This window comes from Dreissena polymorpha, chromosome 7 (assembly GCF_020536995.1).
Source record: "Dreissena polymorpha isolate Duluth1 chromosome 7, UMN_Dpol_1.0, whole genome shotgun sequence".
Lineage (NCBI taxonomy): Eukaryota > Metazoa > Mollusca > Bivalvia > Myida > Dreissenidae > Dreissena > Dreissena polymorpha.
The window spans coordinates 63,053,781-63,070,869 of NC_068361.1; the positions used below are offsets into that span (position 1 = coordinate 63,053,781).

Genomic DNA, 17,089 nt, shown 5'->3' on the forward strand with positions numbered 1-17,089 from the left:
ACTGATTTCAACACCAACATATATGTATTTATTGAATAATACACAGCACCCTTAGCATATTATATTTAATTGTGAATATTAAAAAAAAACATGCTGAATGGTGTTAGCAAATAATATTAATAGTATAAATATTATTTATTTTTATTGCCTTTTAAATTGTATGTTAAAGGTCAATGTGGTAGGCATTAATTGTATTGGGGTTAAATATATCAGTATAAGAAAGTTAAAATAGTTATTGTTTTTATAATTGATGCTGGCAAGCCCACATAAGTTTCCATATATTAATCAACACTTTCACACTGAAACTAGTTTTATTTATTATAAAAACAGTGTCACTCTCCCCCTCAAAAAATTAATAAAAAAACACACTGTAAGTCTATTGAATTATCCAAAGAACATGAATTAAATGGAAGTATTCACATTTTTATAGATGTGTGATTGTTCTTATAATATATTTAATATTTATGTATTGATTCAAAGTGAAAGACAAACAATTTCATATTCAGGTATAAAACTAAGTTTGAACATTTTAACATTTTTATAGTATCTGTGAACCTGTGATGTTCTGAAAGAGCAATTTTTATCCAATGTTTCCTTAAAATTATGGGGAGCCCATAAATGTACAAAAGGTGCAATGGCAAACAAGCTGTAAAAAAGCCCCTTTACAATTCACCTTGATAATATATGGCTATAAACATGAAACAAAGATCTAGTTGAAGAATTATTGTTTTATTGTTGAGTTATGTTAATAAACAAAAGACCAACTTATTGATAAGTGTGTTAAAGTGAGTCTTTTAGCCTTGTTGCGGCTTTCAAATTATTTATAAAAAGACCAACTTAAACTCGCTTTAACCCACTTCTGTTTATAAAAAGACCCACTTCTGTTGTAAAAGACTCGCTTATGAAACAAAAAGACACACTTAAACACACATAAACCAACTCATAAATAAAAAGACTCACTTTTGACACATAAAAAACCAACTTCTTACAGCAAAAAAACTCGCTTTAACACACATCTACTTTAAAAAACCAACTTTAAACTCAGTTAAGCACAGTTTAGCTCACATAAAACTCGCTTTTATTAGCAAAAACCAACTTCCGCTCAGAAAAACTTAGAAAAAACACAGTTTTATGTTGGTTTAAGTGTGTTTTGGTATGAAAGTGGGTTAACTTTTTGCCAGGGTGGGCACTTTTGCTTTCAAAAAACAAAATCATATATCATATGAGCAACATTATTCTGACAGGTTAACTGTATCATCAAGGATCCATAGTCAATACTTTTGACAAACACTAAAATGTTGTCTATGTTATGTCTATTGTTTGGTTTGACACATTAGTAATACATTGAATTTAGTTATCTTGTGAAGAATATGAGCCATATACTGTTTCCAAGTTTAAACCCTTTGTCAATAACTATTGTTCCATGTCACATGCCTGCAGGATTCCCTACATATCATAAATACTTACAAGGTCTGAAATGTTAAAGGGATCTTTTCACGTTTTGGTAAATTGACAAAATTAAAAAAAAGTTGTTTTAGATTCGCAAAGTTTCGTTTTAGTTATGATATTTTTGAAGAAACAGTAATACTGAACATTTACCATGGTCTAATTTAGCCATTATATGCATCTTTTGACGAATTAAAAACATGAAAATTATAAAGGGTTGCAACATGAAACGATTGAAAAATTTGGAGAGTTCAGTTGTTGTTGTTTAATTTTGTGAGTCTATGAAGATTGCTTATATACAGTTAAATATACACCTCTTATCTACACTTGACAGGATGGCTTAGCGGTCTAATTGGTTTTTACTACAGGACTCCAGGGGTCACTGGTTTGAGCCCTGTTACAGGCTACTTTTTTTCCTTATTTTAAATTTTATTCTTGATTTTTTACTGGAGCTTTTAAGATCCAATGTTTAAATTTATCAATATAAAGCATTTAATGACAAACTTCAAAACATGCCAAAATCTGTGAAAAGGCCCCTTTAATGTATTTCATGAAAATGCAATTTAATCAATTTGAAAAGAAATGATTCAAACAATATTTAAACTTATAAATGGATAAGAATACAAAATCAACTCCAGATTGCTGCACTTGTCTCAATATCAGTCATCACTACATAACTCATGTTTTCAGTGTGTCTCATGATCTTTCTTATTCGATGCTATTCCCCTTGTAAAAGTGCATGCTTTAATCTTACTGTGATTTCTTTATAGTGAATCTAGACTGACATTTTTTATCAAAGGATCTCAAGTTTTACTTTACAATTTTCTTATGGTTTAATGCAATGGTGTGGTTTATAAGCCGTGCTTACGTTACAACACTGGTTTCACTAGTTATAAACTTGTAATTCCTTAACAACAAGCACATTTGTTGAATGGATATCCCCAACCTTTTCCTCATTTATATCTATACACCTATGAAGTTTCATATTGAACACTTATATAGTGTCTGAGATATAGCCCTAAAAAGTAAGTGACTGACAGACGGGTGGACGGACTGATAGGCGGACTGATAAACTGACGCACGGACTATGTAAAAACTATATCACTCTACCTTTAGCATTTAAACAAGTATAGCCTGTTACCTGAGTAGGAAAGCCAATTTGCAAAATCAGAAATACAAACAAAAAACAGCAACATATATTGTGCTTTTGAATGTAAAATGTATGTTTTTGACAGTGTTAAGCTTAAAAGTTCATGTCAAACAGTTTAGAAAGGCTGTTTTTTGTAACACATTGTGAATATATTTGAATTGTAAAATGCTTGCATCAAAATTGTGAGATGGCTGACCCAGGCCACAATCAAAGAAGTAAAAAAAAGCCCTACAACATTTTCATGGTTTTGATTGCAGAATAACTCCATGATTTATTGCAGTGTAACCACATGATTTATCGCAAAACACCCTTTAATTTCATACTCTGTCTACAGTAAATAGGTTGTGGTGGTGGTAGAATGATAATTTATTCAAGCAAAGATAAAATTAATAATGTAAATTGCAGTTGAATTTTAAACTTGTTAAAATTTACTTGAGACCACAATTTAGACCATAACGTTTGCTCAAGACATTTTTATAAGGCAAAAGGGAAATTATTGCTTGTATCGAGATATGAAAACCATTAAAATAAATGATAACAATTTTATATGCAGCAATATGCACGTACTAAACTGTCATAGATGGTCTAGGAGAAAACATAGCACACTGATATATTTCATGTTGTTTTTTTATATCCGACATTTACAAATTATTTGCAATTTAGTATCTGGTGGAGCTTGTTTAAAATTGCATAATAAGAGTACGAATTGAATCTTCTAAAAACAAACCTCTTTAACCAATTATGAGTAATACTAAAAATACGTTTTCAAGTAAATAGTAACATTGATGAAAGCATTGTTTAGACTTTAAAATTTGTCATTATTAATAGACTTGCCAGCCTAAAATCTTCCTTGTTACCGAGAACACTGATTGTTATTAACTAGTGGTTAAAGTGTGCATTCTCCACTCTGTATTGAACCACTAAAGAACAATGTACCATACATCCTCCTCCAATCTAAATGTTTAAACATCAAAAGTGCTTTTAGAAGAGGCCATAACACAATTTCCAACTAAAGGCTTTTTTCAATCATAGATTGAACAATAACAAGCATTAATGTTGGTAAATAAATGTTGGTCTTCAGACTGAAATCTGCAAACGAAATTAAAAATGCCTACACACAAAACAAGAGAAACAAGAATATTAGTGAAACTGATGGATGCTAACCGATGATGCGCTTTGTCAATCTATGTGTTAATAACGCCCTAAAAAATCTATTATTAGCCTCGGTGACCTTGTACTTGACCACAGTGACCTCAAACCTCACCAAAAGGTAGAGATCCATGCAAGGTACGTACATGCCAAATATGAAAGAGATCGGTAAAGTATTGAAGGTGGTATGAGAAACTGAAAAAAAAGTGTGACGGAAAAATGTAATATTAGCCTCGGTGACCTTGACCTAGACCCAAGTGACCTCAAACCTCACCAAAAGGTAGAGGTCCATGCAAGGTACGCTCATGCCAAATAAGAAAGAGATCGGTAAAGTATTGAAGGTGCTATGAGAAACAAAAGGGTGACGGAAGGAAGGAAGTAAGGAACTACAAACTGGCAACTACATGATCCCCGAAATATTTCGGGGAGCATAAAAATGTGGGAAAACAAGTTAATTATGAAAAAGAATCCATTCAAGTGATTATACAATACTCTTAATATTTATATTTCTCAACACATGAAAAATGGCAAACATCAAAAATTATGCTAAAATATATGTATCCTGGAAAAAAGCAACTATTTGGAAAAACCCACTATTCTGCTGGTACAAATAAACATGACCCATTTATAATCCTTTCAAAATCACACACGATATCAACCCTTATAATTTAAAGTAAGCTATCATTGGTTGATTCAATGGACCAGCGTTGTTTGTACCTGGGAGATAAGTGGGGTTTTCTAAACTCGTGCTTTTCCGGGATAGATATATTGATTGAACATGGAATGCCTCTCTTTTTGATCACTTAAACATGATCTTTCTTAGGGTGTTAAATTTGCAAGACATTTAAAGAAAGTCGAGTTAAAAAACAATTTTTTTTATAATAATATTTTCTGGATTATAAACTAGAAAAGCGCCAAAAACACTGATGCCCCCATAGTGCATGTTTGGACACCAACCAAGTCCACTATTATATTCTACAAATGGCAAAAAACACAAAGTTCAATAACTCAGGAAAAATGGGTGGCTCTCAAAATTCCATTATTTACGATCATATACCCATATTTGTTATCAAACTATGGAAGTTGGGGCAATATATTCACATAACAGTAAAAGGGGAAATAATAACAAACATTTCTGAAAATATATATTCTTAAGTGGAAAAACAGTCAAAGGGTCATAATTCTAGCAACACTCCACGCATCAAAATTCTTTTATTTAAGATCATTAACACAGTAGACCTCTCATCAGTGCTTAATCCGCTCAGAAGGGAAGTTGTTCACACCCGTAGATTACCATTCCTTCAGACTGCGCTCTTCCTCCTCCACTTCTGCCTTTAGTAAGCACAGACTGTTGGTGCTGTTTGGAGATGTCCTTTAAAGCTAATTGACAACTGACCTCACACAAGTGACAACAGAGGACACGCCGCTGGGTCAGATACTACCATAGCTCACCGAATTTTGTGCTTAGGTGAGTTAAAAAAATAACAAACACATTCGTTTAATTGATATCCCCCGCAAAATTAATTGTGTTGTACGTTGGTGCAAATCCTTTGATATAAAGGTATACTCATACAAATTAAATAAGTTTAGGGTAATTGTTTTATGAATTCTCCTCATTGATATATTTACACCCATGAAATTTTATGTTGAAATCTTGTATTGTATCTGAGATATAGAATTGGAAAGATACATCATTCAAAAACAACAAATGGCACTCCTTCAGTACAGGCAATGTGTACTTTGACAAAAACGCGTGTCTGCGGTGTTCAATTTTCCCGATGGGTGACATTTCGCGGGGGGCGGACACGCTACTGATCGCGGTGTTTGGCGAACACCGAAATTGCCGCGATTGCACGCTATCGTTAACGGGAACACCCGCGATCACCGCGATGCTGCGCAGCCACCGTAAACACCTGTCTGCAAGGGTCATTCACACGTTTTAAATGTACATGTACATGTACAAAATAAAATCATATACTTCATGTACATGTAGATATTATGTGCACATTTTGTATGTGTACTTAAACTCGGGCAGTACGTTAAGTCGGAAACTAAAACTAAGCGTTTAGATGATCAATACGATTAACTTTTATGGTGTTAATCAATGCAATTGCCCTTTTTGTTTTCACAAAATTGGGTTTCATTTTTCCCCATTTCCAGAAAATGACTTGTACATGTTGCATGAAATCTAAATATAGCGTGTTACAGCGTGTTTGATTTTTATTTTATTCAGATGAAATGTCAATTCCAAATCATTCGCGAGCTACCCCGGTACTTGAGAAGAAATTCACTACGAAACTTTAAATCGAAATTAAAAGATCCCAATGTTGTCTGCACTACGAAGATTTTGTGTCAAAAATAAACACACCCACGCCAATTTTGGCGCGCTTTTTATGGTTCAGAACAAAGAAAATGAAAATATCATGGGCATATATACATGTATTTATTTGTGGCTACAATTTGTAACAGAACATGAACTCTACACAACGCGCACACTAGGCATCAGGTGATTTACGAATGTTGGAATACACCTGTTCTGATTGGGCGCTTATTTCATCAAATCTATAAATAAAACATATTCAGAAATTCATTTGATATTTTAGAGATATGGCGAACGTTTGTGATTTTTGCATTTCTATCACACTTTTATCGTCAACATTGACCAGAATTTGCATGAAATCGGAAATCTCGGGATTATCGGGTAATGGACAGAGACGGGAATGTTTGCATGTATGCGGTAATAGTTTGTGATTGTTCGTAATCGTTGTTAATTTTTTTAGACACCAAATGACACCTATAACATTCAAACGCACGGTAGATTCTTTCTGCAAATTGGTACCGACCTATGTTTATGTTCAATTATTTTATTTCTAGCGAACACGATGAACACTGCGGTAGATATTATTGGTCCGCGGTGATTCGCGGTGTCCACCTTATGGAAAACGGCCCCCACAAATATTTGATCTGAACACCCATCGTGGGGGTCGTTTGGTAAATGAACACCGTAAAATGAACACCGCAACGAGTGGCTTTTGTCAAAGTACACGTTGCCTGTACTGTAGTTAAGAAAGTGGAGGGTTATCATTTTGTGCATTTCACTACTTCCAATTGATTTTAACACATCAATGAAGTTTCATGTTGAAATGTTGTATAGCATATGAGATATACCGGTAACTCTTAACAGTTTAATTTTGCAAAAATAACAAAGGCAAATATCTCTTATTTAAGATAGTACAGGGCCATGGTTCTTAGTCATGGCACTTCTCCTAATTAATATCAATACATCCATGAAGTTTTATGTTGAAACCTTGCATGATATCTTAGATATTGACCACAAATGTAACATGGTATGATAAAGAAACAAAGGGCAATCACCCCTATTAAAGAGTGTTTGAGTTATGGTTATTGTGCATACATGTATCACTACTCCTCATTGATGTCTACACACCCACAAAGTTCCACGTTTATATCTTATATAGTTTCTGATGTATAGCCCTTACACGTTTTTTTTACAGAAAGATGGACGAACTGAAGGACTGACAGCAGGGGGTTTTTAGCACTGTCTGCGCCTCCGGAAAACGGAGGCACTCCCATAGCGAAAAAACTATAAAAAAATTTAAAATACTTTTTTTTTTTTTTAAGAATGAAGTGTCTTATAACTTGTGTGACTAACCAGTGTTTGTTTTGGTAAAAAATACCTGCTATAAGGATTTGACTGTTCAGTTCTTATCACAGAGTGTAACTGTAACTAAAAAAAAACTGCAGTACTTGAATAAACGTTGAACATGCCCAATATTGCATCTGTTTATATAAAGAAGACAAAATAACAAATAAAAACAAATTATTTGTTAAACCACTGAATTATTTAAGCATAATAAATTCACATTTTTTTCCCAAATGAGCCGTTTCATTGAAGCAAAAATTCCCAAAATGACCAATTAGTCGATAAAAAATTCCCAATTTGGTCAGACCACTCCTTTTACCAAAATAGGCAGAAAAACCCCTGGTCAGACCGACGTAGGGACAAAAGACGCCATTTCTTTATCCCTCTGCCTTGGTGGAAGATAAATAGGACCATGATTCTGCCAAAATGTGTTTCAGTTAAAAAATCTGAACGATCATCTACATATTAAAGACATTGAACAGTGAAAGCTTGAGATAGATCCATCCAGTAGTTATAAAACAGAAGTATACATCATAAGCTTCTAGACAGACAGTGTTAAGGACAAACTGACGGATGGACAGTTGGATGGACAAGTGCACTGCTAAATGCCTCCCACTATATGGGGCCATCAAACAAAAGTATACAACATAAGCTTCGAGACAGACGTTGTTAAGGACAAACTTACGGACGGACAGTTGGATGGACAAGTGCACTGCTAAATGCCTCCCACTATATGGGCCCATCAAACAGAAGTATACAACATAAGCTTTGAGACAGACATTGTTATGGACAAACTTACAGATGGACAGTTGGATGGACAAGTGCATTGCTAAATGCCTCCCACTATATGGGCCCATCAAAAGAACAAAAAGGCCTTAATTCTGCCAAAAAAAGTCAAAGCACGCATTCCTTTCTATATAATCATATTTACATTAAGGTCATGCAAATGTAAAAGTTTGAGCAAACTAGGCTTAGTTTAGGAGGAGTTGAGTACATACTTTTGAGGCCTATAGAGGCCATAGAAAAATAAAAGCTCTGAATGCACTGAAGTTATTCGCCATTGCTTAATACATGTATTAGACGCAATTCATTTTTCAAAGTTAATCCCAAGTAAAAAGTTAACACAAGTCATTCAAATTTATAAAGAGTGAGTCTTTCTCAGCACAGATGAGGCAGTTTTAATTATCAGGTTTATCATACCTAAGAAAACTGGCTTAAAAAACGTGGTATAAACCTAAGTTGTTAGCAGGCAAACAACTAACAAGAGGCACATGAGGGCCTGAATCGCTCTACTGCTATGAACACGGTGCAAGTTTGGAAATATTAAGATGGAAACTGTGTACTTAAATCGCGCAAACAAGGAGAATTTTCTGAAATACAAGGTGAGATTATTCTGTACTTATTTCTCTGATACTGCACATATTCAATAGCTAGGGTTTAAGTCCTCATTGATATAAAGATACTGTGCAAATTTGGAAATACTTGAATGAAAACTTGAATTAATTGTGTAAACAAGCGGGATTTCAATTTTTTTTATTCTGGACTTATTGTTTCGATATTGCTCTTTTTAAACAAGGGCTGTTTGTAAAACATGCATGCCCCCCATATGGGCTGTCAGTTGTAGTGGCAGCCATTGTGTGAATACGTTTTATGTCACTGTGACCTTGACCTTTGATCTAGTGACCTGAAAATCAATAGGGGTCATCTGCCAGTCGTGATAAATGTACCTATAAAGTTTTATGATCCTAGGCCTAATTGTTCTTGAGTAATCATCAGGATACCATTTTACTGTTTTGAGTCACTGTGACCTTTACCTTTGACTGGAACATTAATAGGGGTCATCTGCCAGTCATGATCAATGTACCTATGTAGTTTCATTATCCTAGGTGTAAGCATTCTTGAGTTATCATCCAGAAATCATTTTACTATTTCGAGTCACTGTGACCTTGACCTTTGACCTAGTGACCTGAAAATCAATACGGGTCATCTGCCAGTCATGATTAATGTACCTATGACGTTTCATGATCCTTGGCGTAAGCATTCTTGAGTTATCATCCGGAAACCATTTTACTTTGTTGAGTCACTGTGACCTTGACCTTTGAACTAGTGACCTGAAAATCAATAGGGGTCATCTGCCAGTTATGATCAATATACTTATGAAGTTTCATGATCCTAGGTGTAAGCATTCTTGAGTTATCATCCGGAAACATTGTACTGTTTCAAGTCACTGTGACCTTAACCTTTGACCCAATGACCTGAAAATCAACAGGGGTCATCTGCCAGGCATGATCAATATACCTATGAAGTTTCATGATCCTAGGCATCAGCATTATTGAGTTATCATCCAGAAACCATTTTACTATTTCGAGTAACTGTAACCTTGACCTTTGACCCAGTGACCAGAAAATCAATAGGGTTCCAGTCCTCATTAATATAAAGACACTGAACAAGTTTGAAAAGAATCGGATGAAAACTGTGGACTTAATTGCGTAAACAAGCAAAAGTCTTACGCACGCACGGAGGGACAAAAACCACGCCATCCCATAAGCTCTTCTGGCCTTTGGCCAGGCAGTAGAGCTTAAAACACTGACAGAGAGCCATGATTCAACTAAAACTGGCTGCATACACAACATATCTCTTAATGATCATGTACACATCCAAGACTTAAAGCTGTGAAAGTTTTTGACAAAAATCTGGCACAAACTTAAGGAGGAATTAAGTACACAAAATATTTGGGCTTATATATAATAAAAAAATACAAAGGGCCATAATTCTGCCACAGCTAGTTGCAGCCAAAATGTCTTTACATGTATTTAAAATCATCTGCCCACTAATATATTTCAGCTGTGAAAGTTTGAGCATGATCCACCTACCAGTAAAATGAAGTTTAAAATGATATTGGATACAAAATAAAATGTCCTTTTATTAATTTAACAGCAATAACTAAGTATACAACCAAATTATTCAATTTGTGATTGAAATATTCGATAATTATAAGTTGCATTACCAGAACACTTCATGTTATCGCCTTTTTGGAAAAAAGTATACAGTCCAACCTGCCCGAGCGACCGCCTGTTAATAGCGAACAACAGTCAATAACGACCACACCGATTTCCTACCGAACGATTTCACTATATATTGAACCTGCGAATAAAGCCCACCTGTGAAAAAAGACCAACGACCACCCTTTTACATTCCCAAATCTCCATTTTGATAGCTTACAACGACCACTGCAATCATAAAAATCAACGATTTCGCAACTTTCAAAAACGAAATGGCCACCAGAATGCTGCATAGTCACGTGATACACATCTTACCAGTGGACTCGTCGGTTGCTATGGAGATATTGGCAAGTGACAGTTTATTGCACTCGATAGCAGTTGTTTGTTTATTTAACAGGCATTGCTAATTGGTAGTCGCCTGCTTCTTTTATGCATTTGAGAGTTTGTCAAAAGTGTAAAAATTTGCCTTTGTATTTAAGTGACTCGCGATTAATGTACTAATTGCCAAAAATATCAAAGACACATTTGGGGCTTTCATAAAAACTCATTAAGGAAATTAACGGTTTCATATCATTTACGATGCCTATTAAAGACAAACATTTTGATAGTCATTCTCTTCTTAAATTTCTCCGTAATAAGACGTTCATAGATTATAGAAAAGTAAATTGTCTGTTCAAGTTAACCATCATGGCTTCCAAGCATAAGTTCTTGATGTTGGAAGAACGCGTTTAGGTAAAGGACACAGTTGTAGATGAGTGGCTAGTGATCTTGGTGTAGGCAAAACTCAAATCCAGAACATTTTAAAGCGTTCTAAAAAATGACTGCTTGCTGAAATCAATCATGGAAGCACAGGATGTGTCTATCAAATATAGGATGGACTCTAGTGTCAAGCAGAGTAAAATAAGTGATTTTCTTAAGTAAGTGTTTTAATTTTGTGTGTGTCTTGAGTGAAGGGGGACGGGGGTCGTAGTGCTTATTGTGTTTTGTTGTTTCTACTGGTACGTTGAGACGTATCTGTCTGGAATCGTATTCTTGGATGTTTTCAGTCTAGTATAAATATCAGATGTCATTTATTTTCCATTATTGTCAACTTTACTGGTTTCGTAGTAGTGATTCATGTATTTCATGTATAAATGTTTGCTATGTTACGTGTATTTTGTACTTTGTTCTTTGTAGAATTACATGTACATGTACGTATACATGTATGTCAATAGTTATTTATACAGTATATGATAAATTAAATAAATAATAAAAACATAAGGGAATAGAGTTACAACATGTAATAAATATACAAATGTAAAACAAAACTGTGTTTTCAATCCTTTATTTCATTATACATGCATAAGTATTCAAACATTTAAACAATAGAGCACATACATAAATAAGGTACCTGTTAAAAAACTACTAGCATATTTTGCAAAGTTTCGATCGACCCTGCGAATAAAGACCACCTGTAAACAAAGACCACAACGACCAAATCCCTTGAGTGTTCTTTATTGACAGGTCGGACTGTATTTTACAAGACAATTTCTTTAAATGAGAAAAATGTCATTAAAATTATAACCGACAAGATGTTTGTCCTAAATATACCCGGTGTTTTTTGCACTATTTTGGGAATAGGGCCGGTTTGGATGGGGAAGTATAGCGTCTCATTTACTAACATTTTGAAATTTATGTTCATTTTATGCTTATAACTCATTTTATCCTATTTCAAGAATGAAATCACCCTATTTTTCAAAATCAATGGATGAATACCCTATTTCCCAAATAATAATCTGGAGCACTGCTTCCATATTGCAATTACTTAAACACTTTGAAATTGCATAGCTACGCAAGCATCCATAATTCTAACTGTTGACTTAACATCATGCACCTTGCAGATATTGTTAATTGTTGGCATGAAATCTACTAATGTTGACATGGAAGGCAAATGCAAAAAACATGAACATGCGAAAAACATAAACATGCACAATTTTATCTGCCACTAATTTACTCGCTGAATACAATTGTGGTAAGAAATCTAGGTCAAAACCTCTGGATAAGACAGCTACAGTACAACAGGAGGGTCAACACACATCCTTGTTGACTGCAAGTACTTAGACAGTGGATTGGTGGGAAAAGCATTTAATTAGGATTGCATCCGCTTTCTGAATAAGTGCCTCTTGACTCTTGAAAGCATGTAGAATACTATTAAGCACAAATCTTTCACCATCACATGATAAAGATACCTAATTATGTATCTTGACAATCTATTATACAAATGTGAGCTGGTAGGGTGTTTAATAGTTAAGCAGGACTTTTAACAAACATGATTAGACAGCATACTTGAACAAGAAACAGCTTTTAAGATACGCTGTATAGATCAGTATGGTACAGTCTGTAATTGGTCACTAGCCTTTAATAGATAAAATACACAATTTTGGATACAATTGCAATTGTATAATTTAATATGAAAAACTAGACAAATAGCTTGTGCACTTTGATCAGAGTGTTACTTATTTATCAACTATGTTGTTATTGTAAAGTTTAATTTCAAATCACTTGTGGCAAAACTTCAAACTTTGATATGATGTTATCTGCGCACACGACATTCTTTTGTTCATATTCCTAAGCAAATCAAGTACCAACTAATAAATTGTCAGCTAAGATAAGCAATGTTAAGTGCTGTTAAACTAAAAACATTATTGTTATGATCCAGGCCAAGGCATGACTGGCCTTGAAGGTATACAAGAAAAGACACAAGAGCTCAAATGGTTCTGAAGGTATACAAGAAAAGACACAAGAGCGCCAAATGTTCTAAGGCACTCATCTAAGACTGCATGGAAATAAAGCATTAATAGCAGGTTGTTTTCGCCAGGTTTTATACAAAAGAGGTGTTAGAAGACAGCGTGCTCGACTATATAAAGTACTTGACAGTATTAAAGTAAGCCATCATGTGGAAATAGTTCATATTCAATAAGGTAATACACTTCAACACCGTTATTTCGAACACCGATAAGCCGAAGTCACCGTTATTTCGAAGTATTATTCGGGTCCCGATTTTGGTTCTTCTTTGTTTAACCCATTCCATACTAGCGCCGTATAAATGCGTTCAAATAACCTTAATTGGAATACCGACTGACGTATAAATGCGTCCGATAATCTATAGCGTGAATACCGAGTGTCGCAATAATGCGCACCTGCAGATGTAGCTCTGAATGCCTAGCGACGCAAAAATACGTCCGTTTTAATTGGTCTCTAAAATAAAGTTCTTTGTTTGCTGTCAGTTATCAACCAATGAAAATTCTTGTTACAAATGCTTTCTGAAACAGAAAGTAGATTTTTTCCCAACTTCTTCCGGTCATAACTTTGACAAAATACGACGAGAACAGACACCTATACAGAGCTTTTTTCAATCATGGATTCCGATTCTTCGGACAATGAGAGTAATTTCAGTGGATTTGAATCAGATGATTTACCATTAGCAGATTTAATTGACTCGGATGATGAATTTGATGATAGTGACAAGGAAAATGAGTCTGTTGTAGAAGACGAAAATTGGACTGTAAATGATCGTTCTGATCGTTCGAAAAAGGCATTCTGTGGACCTGAGCCTGGCCCAAGATTCGATCTTGACCCTGACCAGACTGAATGGAACTTTGTTGAAATGTTCTTTCCAATGATGTTAGTTGAACTTCTTGTTGAACAAACCAACTTGTTTGCAAGACAAAAAATGGAAATAAAACATGACAAGTCATGGCGACCTGTCAGTGTGAAAGAGATGATGGCATGGCTTGGCATCAGGATCTATATGAGCATTGTGCAAGTAGGTAGAACCTCTGGAAAATCATGAAACTTTCACGAAAATAATACACGTTTTAAATTATAACATTATTAAAATTCATTTATATTTACTGATATTATATATATATATATATTATAAGATTTCTTAACCCTTTGCATGCTGGGAAATTTGTCGTCTGCTAAAATGTCGTCTGCTGAATTTATAACATAAGCATTTTTGACAATTTTTTCAAAGAAAACTATCAGAATAGCAAATAGTTTGAACCTTTTCCCCTTATCTACAAGATGATTGCCGGTATATCTTTTATTTTGATCCTGTACAATAATTGTGAATGTTTATGCCACCATGTGCACATTCCAAATCATGATAATTATTTATACAATCAATGTATTACATACAAAATGAAACCATGCATATCAAACAGACATTGCTAAAATGTATTTGATAAAAAAGTCTGTGTTCTGGTGTTGAAGTTGATTCAAGCAGCAGTACCTGAAAAATAGCAATTATTTTATATGACATAGTCTGTGTTCTTGTCTTGGCTGTTGAAGATGATTCATGCAACTTTATGCGTCCTGAAAATACATATAAATAAATGTTAGACATTATTTTCAGAAATTCAATTTTTTTTTTCGAAACTAATATTTGAACTGTTCTGTTTTCAGCTACCTCAGATGGCTATGTACTGGTCAACGGACATCTTGTATGGGAACTTTAGCGTCCGGCGAATCATGACAAGGGATCGGTTCATGAAAGTCTTGCAGTACCTCCACTGCAATGACAAGACCAAAATGAAGCCCAAGGGACATCCTGAGCAAGACAAACTGTTCTTGATTCGGCCATTTCTTGATGTGGTGAAAAAAATGTGTTTGACCCTGTACAATCCTCACAGAAATGTTTCGATTGACGAGGCGATGGTCAAGTTTCGCGGTCGTCTTGGATTTCGACAGTTCATGCCACTCAAACCAGCCAGGTACGGTGTGAAAGTGTGGGTACGTGCGGACCCAGTGAATGGATATGTCAATGATTTCCAAGTTTACACTGGGAAGGATGCTAACACGGCTGAAGTTGGGCTAGCAACAAGAGTTGTGTTGGACTTGAGCCATGAACTTCGGGGGAAATGGCACATTGTGAATGTGGACAATTTTTTTACGAGTCCCAAGTTGTTTGATGAACTTTTGAAACAAGAAACATATGCGCGTGGAACTGTTCGATCTAATAGAAAGGGCTATCCTGTGAAACAGCTTGGAAAAAAAACTGTCAAAACGCAGGGGGACTTTGTTTTTGCTACAAAAGGTGAACAACTTGCCAGTGTATGGATGGACAAAAAGGCAATTTACACGTTGTCTACAGCAGAAAACCCCAAAGACATTGACGCAACAGTTCTGCGTAAAACACGAAGTGGTGAAGTTCATGAAGTACAGGCCCCACGAACCATCCCCGAGTATAATCAGAATATGAACGGGGTCGATCATGCGGACCAGATGAGGACTGAGTATCCCACATTTCGCACATCAAGAAAGTGGTGGACGTACATGTTCTTTTTTCTGCTAGATACAGCTATCACCAACGGGTACGTCGTGATGAGGGAATCCCCTTTTCACCAGCAGAAGAGTAGAAACGGAAAACCCAAAGACCGCACAGTTCTGGACTTCAGAATGAACTTGTCAAGGCAATTGATAGGAGACTATTGCGACAATGGGAGTGCTGTTGCAAAATTGGCCACGGTAAAAGCAGGACATTTCCCTGGACAGGCCGAAAAAAGAGGACGCTGTCGTCAGTGTGCAAAAGAAAAGAGACGGCGTGAGTGTCATGTCATTTGCCTTGAATGTCAAGTGCATATCTGTGTTCCCTGCTTCAAGGACTGGCATGTGGATTTGGCCAACTCGATGTAAAAAAATATGATAGGACTAGATGTTGTTCTTTGTGAACAAAAGATGGATTATCATTTCAAGTGATCAGTATTGAATTTTGGAAAATTACTTATTTTAGAATAGTTATTTTTATAAAATTTAATTTATAAAGATCTCATAAACTTGAACAAACTTATCTGTGACATTAATTAATGTTCTTGATAATCTATTTTTGTATAGATGCATTTTCTTGTATGTACTGTTATTTTCAGGTAATGGGTTATGTAAAAAATCTTGTTATTATTTATAAGAGTATAATATTGTTATATTTGAAAAAAACTTGTCATATTGTTTTTATTTAAAAATATGTTTCTATTTGTAATGTGTTTCTAATTTGAAATAATTATGGTAGTGCCAGTGGATAAACTAATTAGGAAATAATTAAATGGCTTTGTTCTGATTTTAATTACACTTTTACATTTTATCATTTTCATTGTCTTTATGGGTATTTAAATAACAATAAAATGCCAAATATCTGTCTCAAAATATGTCAACCAAATAACAATACACTGCCTAATTGACCCCTTTCACATTTCACACCACTGACAATAAACAGATAATCTGTCACTCAGGCATACAGAGCAAAACAGGGTATTGACTATCCAGGTGCAGATAAGGCTATTACTGATAGGGATTGCCTAGAGATAAGGCTGTAGTACGGAATGGGTTAATGTAAAATTTCATTGTTAATCCGAACTTCGTTAAACCGAAGAAATCGTTATTTCGAAGTGATTCAGTCGGTCCCAACACTATAATTCGCACCTTATTATCAATCTTTAATCCGAAGTCAAAACTGCAAAATACTGAGCGTATTTTCACACCTTGTCGTGGCGCGTCAAAAGCCGATAATTACACCTTTGTCGTCTGTGCGAAAGCTGGTGTTCAGAGAGACATTGCGTATTGGTAAAAAAAAGTTAATTCATTTCCGAAAATGTATTCATATGTTTGTATGTCTGATAATTTGTGCTATTCGTTATAATT

General features: G+C 34.9%; 1 protein-coding gene across 1 annotated transcript; it reads left to right on the top strand.

The window, feature by feature from the left end:
- Positions 1-13,472: 13,472 nt before the first annotated feature.
- LOC127837344 (piggyBac transposable element-derived protein 4-like) lies at positions 13,473-16,773 on the top strand. The gene is made up of 2 exons (XM_052364302.1): positions 13,473-14,216; positions 14,861-16,773. The coding sequence occupies exons 1-2, from the start codon at positions 13,809-13,811 to the stop codon at positions 16,088-16,090; spliced, it is 1,638 nt and encodes a 545-aa protein (XP_052220262.1). The 5' UTR covers positions 13,473-13,808; the 3' UTR covers positions 16,091-16,773.
- Positions 16,774-17,089: the final 316 nt, after the last annotated feature.